Below are 26555 nucleotides of genomic sequence, written 5' to 3' on the forward strand. Positions count from 1 at the left end.
AATGGAGATCCTACCCCAACAGCCTGAGGCTGAAATCTACTACAATACAAATACACTTTATTTTCTGAACTTCTTGCATAAGAAAAATCTCTCTCCCCCCCCCCCCTTTTTTTAAACTGTTTTGACATGTGAGAAAAAAGGGACAGGTATGTTATTATTACTAACAAATGTAGTATGTGACTTAAGAGTTTTGCAAATGAGCCTAATCAGCCAAATTCTTTACACAGATGTCTTGGGGTCGAGTCACATTTCAGAGCAATATGAAATCTTTCAGACCATTGGGATTGGATAATATGAAAAACGATAGCTATGTTGACTCTCTAAATTCATGTTTCTAATACAAATCATGCATTAAACATCAGTGATTTTGTGGGAAGAATTTAATGCCCTTATGCAAAGCCCCAGAAAATAGAATTATGTAACAGTCTTGAGCATTCATGATCTGGCGCATCCTGTCATTGTGTTGGGTTATGGAAGGGACAGCTTTTTGGTGGGTGACATGAACTCGAATACATACTGGATAAGCAAAACGAATCATGGCATTCTGGTAGAAACCCTTTCCAACGAGCATATTTCGAGGAACATCACCTCTTTCCGAGGCCATCTTTGAAGCAACTCATATTAGGTAACTTTGTCTACTCTGTAATTTAAATGCAATTACAACATTGCTAGGTCACACCTATAATACACAGGCCAAAAATAAAAGTGAGTGAAAAGCAAAATAAGATCATTTCTGGACATGACCCAATAAATCAGATGATTCATAAAATATATATGAAAAAGTTTTTTTACGTCTTAGAAAGCCAAATTATGTGGGTTTTTTTTTATAATCTGCTTTGTTTTAAAAATAACTGGATTGCTTCAGACATGGAAAATAACTAGATTTTTTTTTTATTTGACCAGTTTCACGCAGAGATTTGGGTCACTTGGCTGTTACAGCCAGTTGAATAGATTTTCATTCTCAAGGCATTTCAGCACTTATAATATAATTGGCCTTAATTTTGTTTTTGTTTTAATACTGGAGATTATGCCTTAGACCACGTGTACTAACCCTAATACTTGAATTAAGACATAGCAAAATGTTAGTTATAAGAGTAGACCCAGATATTTAACCTTGGATACAAAAATGTACATATCAGTCAAAACATAAATTGTGGGATTTTAAAAACATTAACAAAATATTAATATATAAATTGTTGATTGAAATATTTCAGTATAATTTGCTTTCCATGTGATGTTGCTCTGCACAATGTTATTTCAGGTCTTTACTAAATATGGTTTCAGCTTTTATAGCTAAGGTAAAAGTTCTTTAGCACAAAGCAGCAATCATAAACAACATAGCTATACAAATTGGTAAATTTCAGGGCAAGTGTAAGAAGTGAGTTAAGAGAGCCGTCTCTTTTTTTCACCAATGTTTTGGTTTAATGCAAAACTCAACACATCTCTCCCTCTCTTTAGAAAAGGTCTTAAAAGAAGAATGAAATTAAAAATGTTCTGTTTTGCGATATAGACAGCTAAAATAGGGTTACTATGTTTTCAAATATAAGAATTAATAAAAAATAACATGTCCTCTTTATTATTTCTCCTTTCAGCGGAAGTACAAAGTGAAATTGAAAGAATCTTTGAGTTGGCAAGATCTTTACAACTGGTTGTTCTTGATGCAGACACCATCAATCACCCAGCACAACTTATCAAGACTTCTTTAGCGCCGATTATTGTTCATGTAAAAGTCTCATCTCCAAAGGTAATTAGATCATTTCTGCCTTAAGGATTAGAAGCTCATTTCTTTTGAAATATTCTTTGCTCTGTGCTTTTTTTTTTTTTTTTTTGTTAGTAGGTAATGAGAATATCTTACCAAGACCCTTTCTCATGGGCAGTTTTTAATTCCCACAGTCTGAAATTCTAAGATAGCAAATAAAGAATAGCCATTGTTTTGAAGAAGGTCATTCTCTTGTGTGGTTCCCCCCGCCAAGCAGTTATACACAAGTATAACAGAAACAAAAAATTAAGAAAGGTGAGGAAAAGTAAGGTACGGCTTTTCAGAGACTTTTGGTTCTATCTTAGTAAATTTCTTGGGTGATGTTGGTTCCTGTAGCACCTATATTCTGACCTCGGTTGAGAGAGTACGTAGTTCAGGAAAGGTATATACATTTGCCATATATAAAGTCAAACATAATTGTATAAACTCTCTTATAGAAAAGTTAAAGATACCTATATTCATGTGCTCAGGTTGGGTTCTCCAGGGAGTAGGGTATTCTGTGATTAAACATAATGGAATGTCTGCAATGTATCTTTTTGCCACAAAGGTAGATAAAAATAAAAGCGAGACAGCCTCAAATTGGTCTCTTTTGATTTGGGTGTTCTTTCATTTTTAAGAAGTGATGATATTCTAAAAAGTTAATATGAAACAGATATCCTAGGGAGGTACTACCTTAATAATTAGTTTATTTTTAATGCCTCCAAGAGTGCAATTTAGCACTAAAATGCCAATTCAGCTTCTAGCCAGAGCTGTAGTCACCTCTCACAGATGGATAATGTCTAAAGAAGCTGTTTCCTTCCCCCAGCCCCTCAGCCTTCTATCTCTGCAGGCACTGGTTCTGCACAGGATGGACCTGAGAATCTTGGGCAAATCAGGATCTTTTGGGAACCGTTAGAATGGATTGAAATGGCCTTGACCACCTGGAGGTCTCTTTGGCCCAGAACTGAAGGGGATTCGAGGACCCTTCGTTGCAGCAGAATAGATTTCAACCTCTTTTGTCTGCTGCCCCCGCCACATGGGGTCATTAAGTGTAGGAACGGGGACTCCTGTGGACATGTGCACAGAGGCATTATAGAGCCCCACTGACTAGTACTGTTTGGGAGTGAGGGCCCTGTTTCAGCTAAAGAAAATGGAAAGGAGAAGGGAGTATATGGCAAATGCAGTTATAGCAGGACCCAAGTGACACAGCCAGTCACTGGGTTATGTTAGCAATAGGCCAGTGCAAATGTCTTGCCTAGATTCCTATCATGAAATTATCTTATTGATGTAAACTGGAACACCTCCATAATGACCAGTGACCAAAAGGACCAGATACATAAATGACTAATATTTATCTGATATTGAGTTAGGGAACTAAATATTCCTTAGCTGAATTTGGACATGAATGACCTGGTACAGATGAGTTCCTCCACTTTTGCAGAGCTCTCTTTGAAATCTCTGGGTAAAATCTAGGACGGGAGCTTGAGATCCCATCAGGACCTCACCCTGAGCGAGAATAGAATGAACATATATCAAAGCCACTGTGAGAGACAGTGTAGGGGGTGATGTCATTACAGAGTTTGCATATATGATTTTTCATATTGTATTTCCTCTCTATTAATACTCAGGGCTAACCAGGCTATAAAAAAGGTCTTGGTTTATTCATTTTTCTTTTAACTAATTGATTCATATCTTCTTCTACCAGGTTTTACAGCGGTTAATTAAATCCAGAGGAAAGTCCCAAAGTAAACACTTAAATGTTCAACTAGTGGCAGCTGATAAACTTGCACAATGTCCCCCAGTAAGTACCATTATTTTTTGTCTTAGTCATTCTTGCCAAGACAGGAGAAGGTGGCATGGTTTTTGTTTTTTGTTTTCATATAACCATTGTCATTTTTGTTCTAGAATGATGTTGAATGATATGTTGTCATAAACATAAAGGGTTTTTTCAGACAGACTGCTGCTGGCATGTTGGCTACACACAGGCATCCAGAACTGGATGGTGTCTGCTGTGTACTAAGAAAGGAACCTAGTGTCCAGTGTCCCGTGTCCTTTCCTGCTCCTGGATTACTTCACAAACACTCAGCAGACTACTTAATCCAGTCATGTGGACATTTTTATGAAAAGAGAAAAACAAATAAACCATACTGATTTGACTTTCCTTTATTTTTTTCTGCCGGAACGTTCCAGTAGGCAGAAAAGATATGACCTTGGAGGTTGAGAATTTATGGGAACTAGAAGACCCTGTGGTCATAGCAGATGAAGAGGTCAGGGTTAAGATGAAAAATCATCTCACAGCAACTTTTGCCCTAGTGCCATTGCCAGAAAATGGCTGCTGAGTTGAAAGCCAAGAAAATGGCAGGGATTCCGGGGGGTGGGGGCAGGTCACTGCTCCCCTCTGGGTCACCCGTGGCTGATGATAGTTGACTACCGCTCAGTTGATTTACCACTACTGTGCTTGTGTCTCTCTAAATGAGTTCTTGCCTTTCCTACTGATCTGATTTACTAGATTTTTAAATATATACTTGTGTAAGGATCATTTATGCTCTGGGGAAGCATAAAATCTAATTCAGATGTTGCGAGAGATGATACAACATAGCTGTTAAAAGTATGGACTCGGGAGCCAGATTGCCTGTGTTCAGATCCACCCTGGTTTTGTGATCTTGTACAAGTACCTGCCTCACCGGGTTGCTGTAGAGATTCACTAAGTGAATATGTGGTGAAGCTCTTAGGACGGGGCCTAGCGCATAATAAGCACCATCTAGGTGTTTGTATTACAGTTATCAGAGGTGCTTTGCATTATGCTAATCAGGCTCTGTAAGGATCTGTTCCTGTCTGGTTCACCGCAATATCTCAGTTCTTTATTATGGTAGGCCCGCAGTAAATATTTATTGAATAAGTGAATGAATGAAAGGCAATATGAGTATGATGCCTCCTTTTATTGGATGCTTATTAGATAGGCCAGATGTTGTGCTAGATGTTTTGCATAGATGCTCTCTAACCGCCACTGCTACCTAGTAAGGTAGGCAGTATTATGCCCATTTGGTAGCTGGGGCAACTGAAGGAAAAGAAGTTAAATGATTTTCCTAAGGTCACACAGCAAAGTAGGATTAAATTAGGTCTACCTGGTTCCAAAGCCAGTTTCCTGTCCTCACTGTCCCACCCACCTGTGCACACAGCTGGTTACCTGCCCGCCGATACTGTGGGTAGGTTGGAGTCCGGAGTGCTATGTTAAGAAGTCGGACTTCACACTGCCTGTGAATGAAGTCCACTCACAGAATGGAATGTGTACTTAAAGCCCTGTGTATAAATAGAAGAATGTATTACCCGGCCCCTGACTCTATAATCCTTACAAGCTAAAGGGAGTTGACCTTTACCGAGTCCTACCTAAAGCTAGGACTGTGCTGTTGATTCCAATGAATAGGACAGCCTTACAAAGACAGCTGTGTCAGTTTGGGTCTTCCGGGGAGCAGACACCTAAATGGAATTACTGGAGAAAATGCCCATGGACGACTGAAAGAGAAAGAGGACAATAAATAAACAAACAAACAAATAAATAAATAAAAATAAAAAATAAAAATAAAAATAAAAAATAAAAAACAAAAAAAATTAAAAAATAAAAAATAAAAAAATAAAAGAGAAAGAGGACAGAACAGTCCAGGAGAACCTTCTGACAAGACCAGACGTAAGTCTGATCTCATGAAAGGAAAGGAGGAAAGAAGGAGAAATGGATGGGAGGAGCTCAGACTGAGACATAGCTTTCTGGCACCTTGGTCCCATGCGGGGCAGAAATGTTCAGGCTCTAGTTCCCATGCTGCGCTTAGGCACTGGCTAGGAGCATCCTGTGGAGAGCATGGCGTTGGCTTGAACGTTGTGGTCGTTCCAGAAGGTGCCACAGTCTCCCCACTCCCACCCCACGCCCAAGGCTGTCTGCTGACCACACTCATCATGGCAGGTTTTCCAGGGTATCTGAGCATGGGCCTCTATGACTACCCTAGTCGATGACATTATCTGTACTTTCTGGAAGGGAAAGCTAAGTCCCCGACTGGGAAACTCGTTGAAGCTAACAGTAAATGGGCCCCAAAATTCAACCCTAGATCTGTCTGACTCCAACAAACCTCTGTTCACTGCGCCACTCCACCTCCCCCCAGCTATGTGGGGCAGCTGCGTCTCTGGCCCCCAACCTCAGTGTGCATCTCCAGGATAGAACAAAGGCCTCCAGTGGTAAGAGGCAGTGGGTAGGGAAATCGAGAGAGTTGAGGGGGAGAATTCCAGTGCAGGCAACCATTGGCTAAGTCCGTGTGATCCTTAAGGGTGGGTGTCCTGCTGCTTCAGACCTCTTGTGGAGCTGAGACCCTTGGTAAGGAAGACCTGGAAGTCCCTACTCTCTGGGATTGGCAAGAGAGGCCAGGGAGAGGACGTGTCTCCCTCTTTTCCCCTCCTGTTGCTATTAATGGAACTTCCTGTTTGCTTTTGTTGAATCTAAAAGCATCCCCCACCCCCTTCTTTTGTTTCCTGAGTCAGTTAGCAAAATCTCTTCAACCGAATTAGACTTTTTGGGAAACAAAACCCAGGAAGGGAAACAGAGAGCTGGCAATTTGTTGCCACAGCACCCATCACTGCTACCCTCCCACCCATCAGACAAGAAAACCCAGACCCTGCCACCTGCTAGAGTGGAAGAAAAGAAAAGAGGAAAGATACAAGAGGAAAAATACAGATTAATACCTCAAAATTCATTGGGCATGTCTGTCTTCGCAGATGTAGAGGGATCTACACTGTGCACGTGGCCTGGTCCTGGGAGGTCCCTGAGGTGGCCGCAAGATCTGAGGAAGTTTTAGGAGCAGATCTGGGGGGACTGGAAAGTAGTTAAGCCTGTTTAATTTTATTGGACAGTGTAGAGTGAGCAGAGGCATTTACCAGGAGCGAGGCATTTCAGGAGTCTACTCGAATGCAAATGCCGGAAAGAACGGGATGGCTTTCTCAGCAGCGAGCTCCTGCTCTCCTGGCGTCTCACTGCACTCATTTGGAGGCGGGACGGGTGGAGTGGACTCTAGGAACAGATGTGGGTTGTAAGAGGAATCTCCCTTGGTGAAGGCTGAAGGATAAGGTGTCTACGACCCTTCTCAACCGTGAGACTGATTCTATCTAGATTTGGGAAGTGATCAGGGGACAGATGTTGGCGAAACCATGAAGGCTGTGGAGCCCAAGGAAGAGGAGGGAATGAAAAGAAGCAGAAAATATATCAGGTTGAGTGACATCCTCGTTTCAGAACGTCATTGAGCTCAGATACTTGTGTGGAATGATCCGTGGGCGTGCCTGAGGACGCGGCATCCGGGTCACCGTAGGGTTGAGTCAGACAGACTCAAAATACTCACTCGTCTCAGTTCTGTGTGGCTCACCTACGGGAACTAAACTACATTCAGCAAACACTAAGCGTCGGACCTGCTACCTTGCTGGGTGCTGGGGATTCAAAGGCATGTTCCTGCCTTTGCGGCCTGCGTAGTCTAAGCAGAGTCTAACATCGAGAACAAACTGATGGTTGCCAGAGGGGCGGCAGAAGGGGGCGGATGAGATAGGTGAAGGGGGTTAAGAGGTAGACACTTCCAGTCATAAATAAATAATTCACAGGGACAAAAAGTACTGGGGGACTGTAGTCAATAATTTGTAATAACTTGGGAATCCCTGGGTGGCTCAGTGGTTGAGTGCCTGCCTTCAACCCAGGGTGTGATCCTGGAGTCCTGGGATCGAATCCCACGTCGGGCTCCCTGCACGGAGCCTGCCTGTCCCACTGCCTGTGTCTCTGCCTCTCTCTCTCTGTCTTTCATGAGTAAATAAATAAAATCTTTTAAAAAAATTAAAAAAAATAATTTGTAATAACTTTCTATGGTGACAGGTGGTAACTATGTGTGCGGCGGGTGGTCTGCAATGTGTAGATCTTGCACCTGAAACTGATACAATATTATGTGCCAATTATGCTTCAGTGTTTTGAAAAGAGACTACAGTTGGCTAAGTCGACTGTTAGCAAATTTGGTAGATCATAGATAGTCTTACAGGTCTCACTTTATGAATCAAAAGATAGATTCAAAGATCAGTTTCGATTAGGATTTCTCTGAAGCCTCAGCACTACTGACATTCTTGGTTGCATAACCCTTCATGATGGGAGCCCGTCCTGTGGGCCCCGCAGGATATTTAGCCGCGTCCCTGGCCAGTAACAGCTTCCAAATTGGGACAACCAAAAATGTCTCCAGACATTGACAGATGTCCCTGAGGGGGGGAAAAACCACTCCTGGTTGAGAACCACTAGTTTAGGTTAATACGGACAAATGTTGTGGTGAATGATGTTTTCAGAAGTCTTAGTAAGCGATTTCTTGAGAGATAACATTTTAGGTGAATTAAACTTGCTCATTTTAATTTGCTCTTTTTGTAAGAGTGGGTTTATTAACATTTATTCCTAATAATCGTTAGAGAAAAACACTTGTGTCCTATTAAAATGGACGTATTTTAGCTGCTGAGAGGGTCGACAGTCGAGTAGTTGTGTGTATAATACAACATATCACCTCTGCAATAGCCGGAGCTGAGAAAATACACGTGCATCCTGACATGCAGAGGATACTGAGGGTGTCTTAGGAGTTCTCCGAACGTCAGGGATCCCAAACGGCCTCATGCGTGCGCTGGGAAGACAGCCTCGCTCTATTATTACAGCTCAGCCGCAAATTCTTGTTTTACCTGACAGATCAGCGAACCTGGCGTATCATACAAGCAGCCGGGATAAGTAAGCTTACTTTGTATTTGACATTTTCTGAGCCCTGTTTCCGTTATTAGACATATTCATTGGATGTTGTTTGACTAGCATCTGTAATGCTGAGAAGGAATTTTACACTTTGTGTTGGTGCAGGTAAAAAAAAAAAACAAAAAACCTTTGGATCGTAAAAACTGGTGGTCATCTAAAAATGTGTCTGCGTTTGGCCCTGGTTGTTTTAAGACCATGATTATAACTGTCATTGAAAGACTGGTGCCCACTGTGTCACTTTAGTTGCTTTGGGAGGACGTGCACTGCGCTTAATGGGCCACCGCAGCTCCGGCCGGAGAGTTGGCAGGTGGCAGCGGCCGCGCTTTGCCAGGAAGGTAAAGGCCGCGGCGCTCAGGACACCAGGTCTCAGGCGGCACCGGAAAAGCCAGCCCGTCGGTGGCAGCAGGGTGGACCCGGCCCGGGGGTTGCGGGCAGACGGGTGGCAGGTGCACAGCAGCGCTGCCTCGCGGCCGCGTCCTCCCACAAGCCATTACCGTGGGCCGTGGGCCGCGGTCAGGTGCGGGGGGAAGAGTGCGACAGCCGAGCACTCGAGACCTTGCCCTGCAGACACAGCTGGGTCGTGAGGCTGCAATGTGGCCGGGGGGGGGGGGGGCCGTGGCTGCCTCTGGGGAACCCCTGAGCCAGTCCCACCTCCTCGTTGTTTGCATGAGGGGCCTGAGGCCCAGAGAGGGCACCGGCTTTTCCAGAATGAGGCCGTGGGGGGCAGCCCCCGGGCGTGGCCCGCCCTGTGGAGAGGCTGGGGCTCCATGGCCAGGGCCCGGGGCCGAGGGAGTGCCTCGGGGTCCGCCGCACGGTGACCCCGGGGGAGGGCAGACCCCCTGTGGCCCAGCGGTTGTCCCCAGACACCGGCTCCAGGCTAGGTGTGCTGGGCGCTCATCGGCAGGTGCAGGGGGCTCCGGGCTGGGTGGGGTGGGACCGGCCCCCCGGTCCCCCGAACCCAGATATCAGGCTTCTCACGTGGCAGCTCCTGGGGCCGCGGACCCACCCCCGAAGCTGGGGCGCTGGCCCAGACAACGTGCGGCCTCGCCTCTGCAGCAGTCCGCCAGCCAGGGTTCCCACCATGCCCAGACTCGAGGCAGGGCCGCAGACCCTCATCCCCGGGGGGGTGGGGGGGGCACGTCAGGGAATCCGTGGCCAGCTTTAACCTGCCACGGACGCCTCTTCTGCTTTTGACATTTCATTTATTTATTCCTGAGACACATAGAGAGAGAGAGAGGCAGAGACCCAGGCAGAGGGAGGAGCAGGCCCCCTGTGGGGAGCCCGATGGGGGACCTGATCCCAGGACCCCGGGGTCACGCCCTGGGCCGCAGGCAGCTGCTCACCCCTGAGCCCCCCAGGACCCCAGACGGTTCTATTTGGAAAGAGGGAAGACTTGCTTCATTGCCTGACCCTGGATCCCCAGAGGTGAGGACGGATGCAGACAGGAAAGACGCCAATGAGACGCGGGCCATTTTTTTTAACATGACCCGCCTGAGTGTCCAGAGCGTCCACCCGTGAACCACATTGTGAGAGCTCGTCCTGCTTCTCCTGGGCTTCAGGGCCCTTTTCCTTTTCAGAGAAACTGGAAATAGTACAGGTAAGGGACCGACGTCCAGCTGCAGGTGCAGGTGACACGTCGCCCCCTGGTCCTGCTTTGTTCCGGGCCGCCTTGTGTTGCGGCAGGTGACCCGTGCGCTCGGAGCCGCAGGGCTTGGGGAGCGTGGGCAACGGCAGGGGTCGTGGTCCCTGCAGGAGGGAGCTCGCCTCCCGGCCCTGCACGCCCGGCAGTGCCCGTCACCCTGTGGCCTCTGCGTCACCCTTCACCCCCCAACACCGGCCAGGCTCAGCTCTGTTCTGCTGGCGCAGGGATGCTGTGGTGAGTGTGGTGGCCGGTGTCCCTGACCGCGCCGTCGGACACTAACGCCCCTGCCCTTTCCAGCTGTCCCAGCAAATTGTTTACCCGCTGTCTGAGACCACCCGCCTGGGCACCTCCATCCCTGTGGAGCCCCGGGCGCCCGTGGCCCACTTCCTGATCCTGGAAGGGCCGCGTGGACCCGGTGCCTCTGCGCAGACACTACCCTCGTCGCCGTCGGCCGCCAAGCCCGGAGATGCGAGTTGGGGAGAGGCCACTCCCCGCACTGCTGAGATTCAAAGCAGGGGACCAGGGGGGATGTGATCCATGCACGATCAGGATGCCAGCCCTGGGCCCGATGGCGGGATGAACGGGCCGGGCTGCGGCGAGGCCCCGGGCGCGGGCTCCAAGAGGGTGCCCCGACTTCAGGGGCTCGGGTCGCCGACAGTCCTTGCTCTCAGGTCTTGCCCCCCGTATCAGTGGCACAGATTCTTTTTTTTTTTTTTTAAGATTTCCTTTATTTATTCATGAGACACAGAGAGGGAGGCAGAGACCCAGGCAGAGGGAGCGGCAGAGCGGCACAGGTTCCGACTGTCTTTCCCATTCAGCTTATTGAGGTTCAAACTACGCCTAAGATGAGATTGCCGGGGCCCCGCAACACTGGGACGCTCTCTTTTTCCCTAAAAGCCCCCTAAATCTTTCAAGATTCTTTTAATTTAGTGTCCAGTTTCCCATCACTAGGTGACCAGTGAGTTAAGTGCTCAGGACTTCAAAAGCCTTAATAATCACAAGAATGCATTTTGCAATGTGAAAGAGGCAGCATTTGGCTACTTGATGGTCCCGTTACACATTGGCCACGCGGCCCTTTGGTTTGGCCAAGTAGCGTCTGCCATTGTTCTTTTTAATGGCGGCAGATTTCGGATCTCTGTGTTCTAGTCGCAAAGAAATAAAAGTGTACTCATCCCTATTATCCCTTCTTTCCTCTTAAAAATAGGAGACATGCCCCGCCTGAGGTTTTATCCACGCACAATGAATACACGCGAAGCAACGCTCCTCCCGTGGGAGACTTTATACGTGTTTAATCTCATGCCTTGCTAGTGTTCAATAATGTACCAACTTTTAAAAAAAGTGTAAGAATTAAATTGCAAAATTAATTTCTAAGTTTTATAAACTTTTTATTAAGAAATGTTCAATAGCAACATCCCAGATAAAACACGCCACTGATTATGGGTGAGGTTTAATGAGGCCCAGCCCTCTGCGCTGGAACGGATGGGTTTTAGAGACGTAAGGAAGGACCTGGCCACTCGGTCTCAGCATCTCCCCTCCCAAAAGAATGTGAAAGACATAAATGGAACCTGCTCCAGTTCTCAATGTAGGAACTGAAAAGTGGTCTATCTTCTTCTTTTTTTAAATTTTATTTATTTATTCATGAGAGACACAGAGGAGCAAAGACCCAGGCAGAGGGAGAAGCAGGCTCGCTGCAGGGATAGAGGCGGGACTTGATCCCGGGACCCCGGGGTCACACCCTGGGCCCAAGGCGGACGCTCAGCCGCTGAGCCCCCTGTGGCCTATCTTCTGTAAAAATTAGGGTGACCAGCTGTTGCACGGCTCCCTGCACTTTCCAGAGTCAGTCACAGATCATCCAAAACACCCCAAAACACTGAGTGCCGGGCAGATCAGGATAGCGGGTCGCCCGGGTTCCCTGGGAAAGTGCGCGGCTCTGTAAGTGGGCAGCCAGACGGACTGTTAAGTCCTGAAGATTTTCCGACAAGACACTGCAGATCGTCTTCCTTCCCATCGGATTCCTCGCTGGCCTGTGCCTCCCCACCTCCCTGGCGTCTGGTGCTCTGAGCCGCGGCGTGAGCCGGAGGCCTGGGTTTCTCTCCTCCTGTTATAAGGCGTTAGGATTTTATTCGTCCCCATGAGCTTATCCCGAAAAGGGACGTGCAGTGCCTGGTTTTGCGAGGGTTGGTTTCGCCTCCTCTGCTCAGGAGGCACTGCCTTCCGCAGCCACGTCATCTCCGTCCGCTTCCGCTAAAGAAAATGTCCCATGGCACAATGTCAGAGGCGTTGGCCGGGGCAGAGCTTGCCGGCAGCCTCGGTTGCCCGGTGTCTGGCAGGCACCATGGCCCCGGGGGCGGGGAGCGTGTCCCCTCTTCCCTGTGACCGTCCCTCCACCCGTAGCCAGGCCGCAGGCCTCAAGTCCCACACGGTAAGGAGCTAATTAGCCTTGAACCTTTACAGTCTTGAAAACCCGGCAAAGCTGGTTCACATAATGCATGGGGCTGCTTCCCTTTGAATGTCACGTATAATTCTTTCAAAAAAAAAAATCTTTGCCCTTATACTCACATTCCAACACTCTGGCCTAATCAGCTGTGTTATTTCCTACGCCGTTGAAAAGAAAAATTGTCGCAGGCACACGGGCTGTGAAAATCTTAGTCGAAAATAAGCCGCATGTGTCGGTTTTCATCCAGACGCTGAAATTTGCTTTCCTCTGTGCTTCTGAGAGTGGAAAAGCAGCTTCAAATCATCTTCTGTCACGTAGCTGTCCTTCTCGCAGGTGCAAAAGCATCATTTCCTAGAAATGATTGAGGCTTGAGCAAACCGCCCTGAACTGATAGATACAAACCCTATCCATCGGCAAAGAGGGCACTTTATTAAAGTCACTTCTAATCAGGTGTGTGTTTGAGCATGTGCAGTGCGACCCTGCAGCACGTGGAACGGCCAACGGGATAAAAACCTTCAGAGAAAAATACTCGTTAGTGGGGGCTGCTGCCCTGCTCTTTCCCCCTCTGGGCGTAGGGGTCCTGACTGTGCGGTCCCGACCCTCAGTCCAGGTGTCCCCGGAGGCTCCTTGACTTGGTCCCTTATGGAAGCCCGCCGACGGGATTCTGAGGCTACGCGTTGTCGAGAACATGGGGCGGCCCCGTGCGCTCCTGCCGGGTTAGTGCTGTGAGAACATTGCCATCGGGGGACACCGGGCAGGTCTCAGGGCCGACCCTTGTGACTGCTGATTAGCGGGGGGGCTGGGGGCTTGGGGTTACAGGAGGCAGGAGTCCCCGTGCGTTCCCCTTGATCTATCGTAAGGATGTGCACTGACTGGTGCCGTAGGTGCCGGCCGTTGTCCCGCTGCCTCACGGGCCTCGTGGGTCTCTCACTGCCGTGGGTTCTTCTCTCTGCTTTATTCTCTTCCCTCTACGGATAGAACTCTTTGACTTGCTCGAAATTTCCCCTCCCTCCTAAGTTTGACTTTTACCTATGTCTCTGGGCGTCCTTCTAAATTCAGAACTTGGAGGCTGCAGCTCGGAACGTTCCCGGGCTCAGTCTCCTTATTGTTCTGAGTTAAAATCCCAGGATGACTCGGAGGGTTAAGAGGTTGAATACTAGTCTCTGCCACTAGAAGGGAGTTCCTTGAGCGTGGGGATGATGTCTGGATCCGTTGTCACTATGCTGACAATGCCTAGTGCAAAACACGTACTGAGTGGGTATTTTACCAATACAGAAGTCATGCCAGGAAACGTCTAACATATACTAATAAGAGGAAAAGTTGTTTTTTTGAGTGGGGGAGGGGCAGAGGGAGAGAGAGAGTCTGAAGCAGGCTCCAGGCCCGGCGCAGAGCCCGACGCCCGGCTCCGTCTCAGGACTCAGATCACTACCTGAGTTCGAATCGAGAGGCAGAGGCCCAACCGACTGAGCCTCCCAGTCACCAGGGGAAGCTCCCTACGCGAGCTGGCTCCGCGGACTCTTCTCAAATACCCGACGCTTTGGCCTGCACAGTCGCCTCGTGCTTGGCCTCGTGGCTAAACATTTCCCGCCGCTAAACATGCGTCACCGGCTTTCAAATTGCCTTACCGACTAACGTCAGAATGGTCAGCAGAGACCAACTTGGCGAAAATTCAGGCAGTGAACGTTGGGGAAGAGGTGGTTTTCATGGTGACCTCTGCTCCAGGGAGGCCTCACACTGATGAGGGCGGGTCAGCTGACCCAGCACCCGCCGCGGTCGTCCAGCGGGGGAACCGACGCTCCAGCAGCCACGTCCGTGCCAATGCCAGGGACCCTGTTTGACTAAGCAGTGGAAGGTTCTTATTTCAGCAAACTGAGCTCGTGGGAGCCGCGGGTGGCGGTGGAGAGGAGGCGGGGGTGAGGGCCCAGCGGCCGAGAGCAGCGCGTGCTCCACTGGGCTGGGGTGGCCTTCCTCTGTGGGAGGGGCTGCGGACTTCTGACTGTTCTGGGAACCTCTGTCTTGGGTGAGTCCTGTCCGCGTTCCCAGCCCCACTGCAGTGACACACCAGTGCCACTGTGCTCCTTTGGGGTGGAAAAATGCCTCCTGAGTACAGGCCAGATGTTGGCCAGGGTCCTTACGGACCGGAACCTGGGTGCCCAGTACTTCTTGTGCGACCCCCCTTCCTACCCACAATTAAACACTCCTCGTTCTCGTTCTTCTTTTTTTTTTTTTTTAACTGTTTCCTACTGTGATCTTTTGGTCGCAGGAATCACCGTCGTGTGATTTTCTAGCATTAATCCTAAGCCGTCTTTCTGTATGATTTTATCGTGAGACAGATAACATTTTCACAAGCATTCTGAAAATTACCTTAGGAAATGGTATTCCCGTCAACGTCGTTACTTTGGAAGATGAAATGTTTATTCCAGTGATATGGTCATTGCCCGAACTCCTCTTTCAACGCCATCCGCTTGCTTCTCTTGTATTCTGAACTCGGTATAATTGAGCTCCGTAGAAATACATGGGTAAATATGAATGTGTTTTTGCTGTATTCCACGTGGAACACCTTCACACTCACCTCATACGTTTCTTCTAAATAATGAAAGATCTCAAGATTTAATGACGTTTTCCCATCAATGTCCGAATGTGCCCCTGGTTGACTGTGCAGCACCTCCCTTGAGTTTCCTTTTAGCAACTGCCAGGACAGCTCCTCAAATGTGATATTTGCTACTAGATGTTAGAAATGCTATTATCTGCATTAAGTGGAATTTTAGGTCTCATTGACTAAACCCTGAAGTATAGGTAAAATTGATTTTTCATGTCATCTGCAGGAAATGTTTGACGTTATACTGGATGAAAATCAGCTGGAGGATGCGTGTGAACATCTGGGGGAGTACCTGGAAGCATACTGGCGTGCTACCCACACAACCAGTAGCACCCCCATGACCCCTCTGCTTGGAAGGAATTTGGGCTCAACTGCACTCTCACCATATCCCACAGCGATTTCTGGGTTACAGGTATTGTCACTTCCCACTCCTGTTGTTCCCACCTTATGTTGAAGAGCTTCACTGGGGTGAAGACTGGGATCGTCCTTAATTTGAAGAGGGAAACACGAGTGGGAATCCCATAAAAAAAATCCAAACTCTTGCCTCACCGTGATCTACCCGAGGCAAAGTTACCCACGGCGGCCCTTTCCATAGAACTTTGCTCTCTGTTAACGTATAATGACTTTTCCTCGGACAAAGTCATCCCTCCTGTGTCTAAACTCCAACAGGACACTCACTACCTACTTGGTGTGACCGTCCATTACTTCTCCAGGTCACTTCTTAAATTTCTTTACGTAAGATATTTTGGGGCAGACAGTCCTTTCTGACGGCCCTTAACTACTCCTGCCCCGCAGGCTGCCCGGCCTGTCCCCCAGCATGGTCAGTACAGAACGTGCCCTCGAGGAGAGGCTCTCTATCTGGAAACAGTGACAGATCCCTTAGTTTTCTCGGGGGTAGTGGGCTCCCATCTTGGTCAGTGGCTATGGCAGGACCACGTAGGGAAGTTGGGCACCACGCTTCAAGAGCCTACTGGAATGTTGCTCAACCCACCGCTGGCTGAGGAACATGGAGGCAGCTGAGCCCTCTTGTATCATGACTAATTTTATACTAATGGGTTATATAATGATAATCATGATTGGAGATCGTGTAGCGTTAACTCCGAGAGAAAGGGCACTCCCTGAGATGCTATTATGACCATATTACTTTGCTACAGAATTTCATCTTTGTAAGCAAAATAATTACCCTATAAACGGGTAACTTTTGAGGCTGGAAATGAACATGGGAGATGTGCTGCTGTAATATGGACTCTGTGCGCACCGGGACTGCTTCTGGACTGGTTTCACTGCCTGTGTGCTAGTCCAAGTGTAGCATCTCCGCTGCCTAGTTTGGATTGGTTCTGAATTGTACATGGTGGGATGAGAAATGGACGATGCATGAAGCAGTCTGCTTCTATAATGCAGGTAGAAGCGAAATGCACTTTGTTTATGAATATAACAGTCCAGACTCATCACCTCGAAGCCATCTACCTAGAGTGGCTTCCCAGTTTCACTTGAGTTAATGTGATGCCCTTTATCCTGGAGCCTATTTCTCTTAGTGACAATGGGTATTTTTTTTAATAAATTAATTTTTATTGGTGTTCAATTTACCAACATACAGAATAACACCCAGTGCTCATCCCGTCGAGTGTCCCCCTCAGTGCCCGTCACCCATTCACCCCCACCCCCCGCCCTCCTCCCCCTCCACCACCCCTAGTTCATTTCCCAGAGTTAGAAGTCTTTATGTTCTGTCTCCCTTTCTGATATTTCCCACACATTTCTTCTCCCTTCCCTTATATTCCCTTTCACTATTATTCATATTCCCCAAATGAATGAGAACATACACTGTCCTTCTCCGATTGACTTACTTCACTCAGCATAATACCCTCCAGTTCCATCCACATTGAAGCAAATGGTGGGTATTTGTCGTTTCTAATGGCTGAGTAATATTCCATTGTATACATAAACCACATCTTCTTTATCCATTCATCTTTCGATGGACACCGAGGCTCACGACCCAGCAATTGCACTGTTAGGGATATACCCCAAAGATTCAGATGCAATGAAACACCGGGACACCTGCACCCCGATGTTTCTAGCAGCCATGTCCACAATAGCCAAACTGTGGAAGGAGCCTCGGTGACAATGGGTATTTAATTGTCAGACTCCAGGCTGAGGTTAAAGGCATAGGATGTGGCTGCTGAATGATTTTCCTGCTGCGTGAAAGTACGTGTCCCTTAGAGGAAATGTGGCTGGGTCCTTGGTGTCATCAGGACCCTGTTTCTTAACTGAGGTGACCTAACTAAGTAGAGAGACACAGCAATGATACATGTGTTCCCATGATTTGAAGAAAAATGTTGAATAACAGTTTCTGAGCCATCAAACAAGTGTTTGACAATATTCATTTCAATGAATGGTATTAAAGGAATCTAGTTTCTATCTGAAGGTAATTTTTGCTGGACATTTCAGTTGAGAAGTAAGAATTGTCAGTATCAGTTAGCCAGCTAGCTCCATAATTATTCTAGACTCCTTTGGAAAGAATATTTTTGAGAGCTTAGCATTTATGTATAATGAAGAAACAAACACATCATTTTATGGGAAGCACGGATTATAATTGCATGAAAATATTTTTTACAAGTATAAGGACCATTCAGCTACATAAAGGTGAAGTGTGTGACTTTGGGAGGAGAAAGATTTTATCAGCCCAAGAGAAAAATAAAGTAGCAGATGCTATTCTGAACCTTAACTTATTTCCCAATAGTAAAATGATCCAGTTTTTGCAGAAGTGGAGTTATTAGGTCTTCCTAGATATGTTAAGTTCCATTCAGCAGTGAACTTTCAATCCTCTATTTTTAATAGGAAGCATAATCGTGTAGCATGATGTAATTAAATTCATAAATTATCAGCATTTCAGTATCTTTGCATGTTGTGCCCTAGATGAACGAGATCTTCTGAGTAGGGCGTTTGTGCATCAAAATGCTTTATTAAGTCAGATAGTTGGCATTTTATGGTACAGACCCTACTGTTGCACATACATTTGCATATTCTAGGTGAATTAAGTTGACACGATCTAATCAATGGACGATCTGATATTTTTAGAGTCAGCGTATGAGGCACAGCAACCACTCCACGGAGAACTCTCCAATTGAAAGACGAAGTCTAATGACCTCTGATGAAAATTATCACAATGAGAGGGCTCGGAAGAGTAGGAACCGCTTGTCTTCCAGTTCCCAGCATAGCCGAGATCATTACCCTCTCGTGGAAGAAGATTACCCTGACTCATACCAGGACACTTACAAACCCCATAGGAACCGAGGATCGCCTGGGGGATATAGCCATGACTCCCGACATAGGCTTTGAGTCTGCAGAAGCAAACAAAAAATTCATCTGTTGACAATTTGCCATAGCACTGCTAGGATAAACCAATCATCTTAACTTGGCAAGTACAGCACAGTATTTACTGTGCTTATGGGCTGTTGTCATTTGATGCTAAGCAAGGGGCAAAAAACAACAAAAAAGTACGTTATGCCCTTAAGTCTAGATGGTTATTAGATGCCCAGTCATATAGATATTTTTAAGCTCAGCATTTACATAACAGTACCTTTTGTTTTCTTCATTAGATTTAGACACATCGATTTGTAATTTAGGGTACTTATCAAGGCACATATAAAATAATTTCCCATGCTGGAAATTCCAAATGACCAGTTCCAGTTGGAACCAATTTATAAACCAATTCCTGTTGGAATTTGGGTGAATCGACTAGAAAGTCTACTTGAGCATGTTGCAGTCAATTTAAAAATCTGAAAAAAAAAAAAAAAACCAAGACCCACAAAAAACAACCAAAAACCTAATTAATAAAAAAATCAAAATACCAAAAGAAGCCAAAACCCGATATGGTATTTATTTGCTGGAAGCTAAATTTACACTTAAAGTTGAAATGTATAAACATTTTAACATATGTTAATGTTGACAGAATGGCTTTTCAAACTCACCAAATGTATTGATAGTGCCAAAAAAAAACCCACCTCAAATTAATGCAGAAATTATACACTCTCCTCAGATTTTAATATTTTTGTTTCTCTACTGGCACAACTGTTGTATTCAAAGTGTTTTGCTTTTTGTTTAGTCACTACTGTTAGCTTGTTTGAAGTTGGCAAAAAAAAAACCTCAAACTTTCTTTAGCAGTGAGAGAGAACACTATAGAGAAGCCCAATCATAGGTGGTCACGGGAAGTGGAAAAGGGGTGTTGTTTCCCCTTTCCTCGCTCTGAGCACAACCACATACATCCAGGAACCTGAAGTCAGTGAGGATGGGCACAGATCCTCCTGAGCACGAAGCTAAACATCTCCAGATGGGAATTCATCTCTCCAGCTTCCCACAAACATGGGCCGGTATTTCCTGCCAGCACAATTGCATATCTTTCCATTGCTCCATTCAGTCTCTGTCTTCGAATATGTGAATGTTCTAGCCCTTCCCCAAATTCTTTATAGTCATGCTAACGACCTGTTTTACATGGAATCATTCAATTTTGATATCGAAAGCTGTGTTTATACAAAATGATCAAATGAAAAAAAATGTGAAAACAAATGATGAATTTAAAAGCTTGCAATAAAAAGTAAACTCATAAATTCAGAGTATATTTGAATTGTAATTAAAATTGCAGCATTTTTATTGTCTAGAATTATAAAGAATTTGGAGATTGAGCTGCCTTATTTCTAATGAACAATCCTGTTCACCTGTTAAGTCTTGACAGTTTTTCCAGTGGCTATAATTATGAAATTGGTGACCCTCTGTCTTCTATTATCAAGGAAGCCTTAGATTCACTATGATCCAAGGGATTACTAAAATTGACCCTTTTATACAATACACAAATATCTTTCAGAAAAGACTCTTGTTTCTAAAAGTCCACAATGCATGCGTTTTTCTAAAGCCCCAGTAGGACCAGGCATAAAAATATCTTTCTACTGGCACATGTCAGGAGGCCTATATTTTGAAGACAATAATAGTTGATTTCTATTACCCTATTTTCCTCCCAAGCCTCTCAGTCTCTAGGCTTTCAAAGCATGCACCAGTTAAATGATTTTCCTGACCCATGAAACCAAGTTCCACATTCTCGATTGTGATACACACCTTGAACCGTGTCATAACCTCCCACATTCCCTCCCCTCCTGTTCACCATGCATAGTCCATCATGACCCTCTTCAGCTGTAACTGTCTAAGTTATCTCACGTATTTGACACAATCGGAAATACGGGCTCAGTCAGTTGTAAAGGTTAACATGTGATATTTGCCTGTGAGGTTCTTTTGTCATCTAGTGAAGCTTACAGAACTTTCAGTTAAGACATTTGAAAGAGCTGTATCCATTATACACTTCAATAAACACATAACCTGCCATTACTGAATACTTGGTTAGAGCACAGAAGAGCATTTTCCAGCAAACGAAATATATTTATTACATGTACAGCACATATTTGCATGAGAAAGAAAACATTAGCCAAAACATTTTTCTATATGCTTTACTGGTTTCTTGTTTGTGCGCATTAAAGTATTTAATTGCAAAGAGTGCACCAAGGTGATAAATTTAGACTAGACAGCTGTTCAGCTTTTTCTGTAGTAGCATTAGCAATCTGGTCATTTAACTACTTTAAGATACTTACATTTTATGGCAGGTAGCTGCAACAGCATTTACATATATTTCCTAGTCAGCAAGATTACCATATTCTTTCAATTTTTAAAGACCACTTGTTTTTAAAATCCTCTCAAAGCCTTGTTTCTAAGTCTTCCATGTCACGCTGATAAAGAGAGAGGTCCATTCAATATCTGTGCACAAAACCAATCTGTCATTTGCCATCAAGTGTCCATACCTGTTCTGCTTTGCATTCTTATTCAAAAGCTAACAATCGTGGAAAGGGTAAAATATATATTTTCTTGATGGATATATTTAAAATTTTACGTTGACTTGGCATATTCTTTTCCATTCCTTTTGTAAAAAGTTTATCTTCTCCAAGTAAATAAGAGATATACATTTTCCTTTTTTTAGTGTTAGAGTTTACTGTGTAAATGATGCTAAAATACAGATATATACGAAATGAAAGTTTTATTTTTGCCAAGCATATCAAGCAACTTTGAAAAATACATATTCCACAAATACTTTGTTTTTAACTGATTTCATTTCAAAATAGCAAATGATAAGAAGAAACAAGTCTTACAATGTGTTGAGGCTGTTTTACTTTGTAGAAGTCACATATTCCGTAACTTCAGTCTATGTAATATCAGAATATGTAAGTTACATATTCTGTGATTTCAGTCTGCGAACATGTAACACTGTAGACTCATGTGACAATGTGAAAATGTAGTTCTGGGGGATAAAACAATGAATGCAGTTTGTCAGTCCTGATGTTAATTCTCAAGGCTATAATGTGACTCCAGTATTATAATCAATGATGTTATCTTGTTTACTCCAATATTTAAAGCAACACTTGGAAATGTTTATAAATGTCTGATGATTCTCTCTTATCTTTATACAGTTCTATTGGAAAGCATATTGAAATTAACAATTTGGACTGATAGCCTTTCCTAATAAGAGAGTCTTAATTACGTGACAATATGTCATTGCACTTAGTCCTTAATGAAATGAATTTTTTAAATATAAAACAAATTCTAAGAAAATTATTTGTTCCCTTTGAATAATTTGTTAATTACTTTAATTATTATTGTTGTTGCTGTTTGCAAAATGTATTTTTGGAATGTTAACCTCTTTTCATACCTGCATACTTGAACTTGTCTTTTTGTGTGGGGGCCTTAAAATTCATAACAGGAAGCTAGGGCAGTGAAAGGGAGGGAGAGAAGGAAATTACGCTGAGAGATGGCTTGCAAATCTAAGCCCTGAATGAACATATCATAAAATGTTGTTGAGACCCAGGATGTCAGTCAAGAATGTTCCTAGGCAACCTTAGTTTGCATGCTAGCATAATATTTTAGTTATACAATTTTATTTTGGGATTTGGTAAAAAATAAAAATTAGTGATGCCACTGTAGAAATTGCCCTATATATTAATATTTATACTACCTCTTCTTTAGAGAAGACAACTGTCTTTTAAGAGAAAAACACTTTTCAATAAGTAGTGATCAGATTCATTATGCTTGTTGCCAACCTAGCTGCAAAGCTAAGTGCATAAATCCTTAAAATATACTTTCCCTTTAAATTTTAAACTGTTTCCAGAATACTCGTCACCCCTCATTTCTTCCATGTTAGTGAAGTTTTCTTTGAATTGGTTCACAGTTTATCAGGACACAAGGTTAATTTAAGAAATCAGTCATTATAGGGGACAAAACACACTGCAAGGGAATTGTCCCTATATGCAGTTTGTTTTAATATCTAGCTCTAAGCCTAAAAGAATGGATCCAGAAACTTGATATTTAAGTGCAGCTGGTTTGAAAATTCAAATTTTTGTTTATCCTTAATGTTTCCTGTGGCCAGTTAGCCATTTCCTAGATAAGGTATGTGTTATCTTGGACTCCCATGTCATTGGAGTAAACTTCATACAGATGTTTTAAATAAATGGGAATGTACCCCTTACTTCTTTTATATTACAAACCCCTTTGTGTTTCATGACAATGTTGCATGTTGTTTTCTTTTTAATTATATAAAATTCATCTTTGAATGACTATATGAATGACATTATAGCAAATTCTGTAATAAAATTTGTTTTATTAGTTCCTCATATCTTTAAATATTGTTAATACTCTGTTACTAAGTTACTTCCTCCAACTGTGTCTATAGGGCAGAGAACAGGCCACCTCTTCTACATGATAATTATGATCAAACCAGTCAATACGATAGTTGTCAGCAGACAGCAAGGATAACATTTTTGTTGTTGACTTAAACAGTCAAATTAGTCAAAATAGTAAAACTGGGTTATATGGACAGAGAGCTACAGCATTCAAAAATTACTTTTCAAAGATTTCTTCTTTTCTTAAACTGAACTTTCTCAAACGAAATACATCCTCTTCTAGCAACCATCTTTATCTTTTTGTGGATGGTTTAATCCCAAATACTTCCTGTAATTGAGGGACAGTATGAGGTGACTAGAAAATATCTCATCAGATCATGTCGAGCAGAGGCTGTAACTCTCACTTACCACGAGAAACTTCTAAATAAGAGTGAACAGCAAGAGTGTTGGAGAGTCATAGTTACATAGGAAACTTTCCTTTGTTTCTTTTGATGTATGTAAAATACTTGTAGAAAGATGGTAGAAAATGTTCCTAACATCCTCTTTGAAGATTATAAGGAGTTAAAACCAGAGCTATGTGAGAACCCAGAGTGGCTGGCCTCTAGCTTTTCAATACTTTGTAAGTATTCTTGGTTACGTTTTGAACACTAAAATTTCTTGACAAGTGGCTGTCTGTGTTTATGTAGGGGCCACCCTGGCCCTACTTGCATGCCATTTCCACACACTTTTAACTGAAGTCAGTGTGAATTCTGTATGCATAAGGATGTATCAAAGATGCAGGACCATTAATGCTATATTGTTGCATACTATTTTTCATATGCCTTACAATATTTTCTGGGAAGTTATTAAAATGGGAGCATTTTATTGCCAAAATAAATCTATGTTGTTACTACTTATCTGCATTAGCAGTAGAAAAATAAATAATGTAGCAAAACATGTATTGTATAGTACAAAATTATAAAAGATATATATTTTGCCAATATGAAAATAGATCGAGGAGAGAGAGGAGAAGCACATTTGTTATAGCAGAAACTTATAACGAAATCCACTGTTAAATTCGGCAGTCATATTTTTTAAGAGTATATAGATTTAACTCTAAGTTTTATCAGATTTATTTCATCTACCATCCTTTTAACTTGCTGCTTGATACTTTTCCAGCAATTTACTTCATAGCCTTGCAATCTGTGGATGTAATTTATTTTACTTTATTCCCTTGCATAAAAATTATTAAATGTTATTTTGTGATGAGACTCATACCATATTTACCGTTCTTATTTCTGCTCCTTCAGTAACGACTACAAAAAGTAATGGCAAGTGAGCTCATTGGGCTCCTCTAAATTTTGGATATGTTTGAAATGCTTTGTATTTTTCACAGCCTAAAGTCAGGATGATAAATAAAGATGTCCTAATAACAACAAAAAAAGTAAAGTATTTAGGGATTCTTCGATTTGTTTTTGTTTTGTACTGAATACTACTTTGAAACATAAGTTTAACGCCATTAGCTGTTTTTTTTTTTTTTTTGAAGGGGTGGCGGGAGGGGAAAACATGAATTTATTAACACTAAAAATAGTGTTAGTTATTTTTAACACTAAAAATAGTAAAAAGGCAAGTTGATGTAAAAAGATTTTACCCATTACTCTGAGGGCTGTTGGAATCCCAAGCTATTGCTATATCTCCAGGTACAAGTGGAAAAAAAAATATTGCCTTTGTCAAATAATTTTTTCCTTTTTTTGAATTTTAGTTACTTATTTTAATAATTTACCCCCTTTTATTTTTCTTATATAGGTAAATGTGTAGCATTCTACAAGGCATGCTGGGTAAAATATACTATGCAAATGTGTACAGTGCTGCATGTTTTGTTCTCCCTCTGCTTTAGTGGCTTTAAAGAAAAAAAAATGTGTTGTTATTTTTGTGAACAAAAACATTTAACAAAGAAAATGCAGAGTGCATGCATAGAGTATCCTAATTTCTATGGATTTGTTTTATGGAATTTAAATGTGTACAAACCAACTGCATTAATTTTTTTCTTTTGTATAATAAATGAGAAAACATTGAAACCAGCGTTATACCTCTCCTTTATATTACTCTAAAAATAGATATTTATATTTACATCATTCTAGAGGTATGTTCCTATACCTCTTGCAGGGAAAAAAGGTCTCAACACTCTCACAACACGGGTTTAGTTAAATGATGATTTTCTGAATACTCTGCTAGGTGCTATGAGTTATTACAAAAGAGTATTATATTAGGAAAGGGGCGTAAATTAAATACAGACATGCAAAATAGAATATATTAAAATACATATGCAAAATAGGATAGAATACAATATAGAAAAATAAACTAGATAAGCTAGAAACCCCTGCGTGATACGTGTGGCAGTTACCGGCCATTTCCATCCGTATCCTGTGCCCATTAGTGTTCCACGGAGGGCGTTAGGACTTGACGTTTCGCGTGCTCAGTGTCAGCTCACCATACTATGACTTGATGGACAGGGGACTTTTCTTTCATCGCGGCTCACAAGAAGTCCAAAAGAAACGTGTCCTGTGTTGACTGTTATCATTGCGCTAACATCACACAATGACTTCTTGCAGCCAAGCAGTCAAGCAATTTCACAAACATTATTTAATTCATCTGATCATCCTGGGAAATGGACAGGGCATAGATTATCAGCCCTAACTACAAGTGAGGAAACCAAAGATCATTGTAACTTCTCTCTGCAAAGTATTTTCATCGAAAAATATGTGTATCAAATACTTTTAAGCCGGTAGTCATGGAAGTGTACAAAACAACTCCTGGAATACAGGAAATGTTGGCTGTGCCATGAATGCACTTTAGACCCTGGAGAAATGCTCTACAGGGCTGGCCGAGCGAGGGAGGCATTTCAACCAACAGCCTGAAACTCCCAGAAGGAAGAACTGCGGCTCACTGCAAGGACGCCCTCAGCCTGCCCACGTGCTGAAGCCCCCTCCCTGGCCATCAACACGTCTCTACTAAGAGGACGGGTTGTGCAGGAACGTTGTTGTCCTGTCATACAACACGCAGATTAGCATGTGGTTGGACTGCAGAGCACAGCTCTTGCCGTGTTTAAGGCCTGTTTCTGGCAGTGACCAGCTATGAGCTTGGGGCAATCGTCTCACTTGCCAGCACTCCAATCTGTTTTTGTAGAGCAACTCTCCTTGTGGTTACAGGTCCCATTCCCTTGTTTCTTTGTCTAGTAATTTTTTATTGGATTCAAGATATTCGAAATTTTCCATTGGGGATGACTCGGTCTCATAGTCCTCTAGAGAACGCTGGACTTGTTTTGACAGGCAATTGTACAGGAGTTTGATCCTCTCGTGATTTGTTTTTAAGCTCCTTTAGGACTGGCCTAGAGTAGCACCTTTTTCTTAGACTCATACAGCAACTCTTCCAAGGTCTCTGGGATGTCTACCGAGAGTCCCCGGTTCGTAGGGGGTGCTCTTCACTCTGATCAAAGGAAGGGAACTCAAATGATTGCTGGCCTTTAGTAAGCTCCAGGAATTACATTTTGTACAGCTCCCTGGTACTTGTTTTTTTCTTAGAAATTGTTATTGGCCCAGCCTCGTGGGGTTTCTGCACAGGTACAGGTTGATAGGCAGCCAAAGACTCAATGGCCCGACGC

General features: G+C 43.7%; 1 protein-coding gene across 1 annotated transcript in view; it reads left to right on the top strand.

The window, feature by feature from the left end:
• LOC129514650 (voltage-dependent L-type calcium channel subunit beta-4) overlaps nt 1-24970 on the top strand; it is a 41049-nt gene extending 16079 nt beyond the window's left edge. The window contains exons 5-8 of the mRNA XM_055333412.1: nt 1593-1744; nt 3444-3539; nt 15433-15618; nt 18282-24970. Coding sequence (XP_055189387.1) covers nt 1593-1744; nt 3444-3539; nt 15433-15618; nt 18282-18542 — 695 coding nt within the window. The 3' untranslated portion in view covers nt 18543-24970. The remainder of the gene's footprint in view (nt 1-1592; nt 1745-3443; nt 3540-15432; nt 15619-18281) is intronic.
• Nucleotides 24971-26555: the final 1585 nt, after the last annotated feature.

Source organism: Nyctereutes procyonoides, unplaced genomic scaffold (assembly GCF_905146905.1).
Source record: "Nyctereutes procyonoides isolate TBG_1078 unplaced genomic scaffold, NYPRO_anot_genome, whole genome shotgun sequence".
Taxonomy (NCBI): domain Eukaryota; kingdom Metazoa; phylum Chordata; class Mammalia; order Carnivora; family Canidae; genus Nyctereutes; species Nyctereutes procyonoides.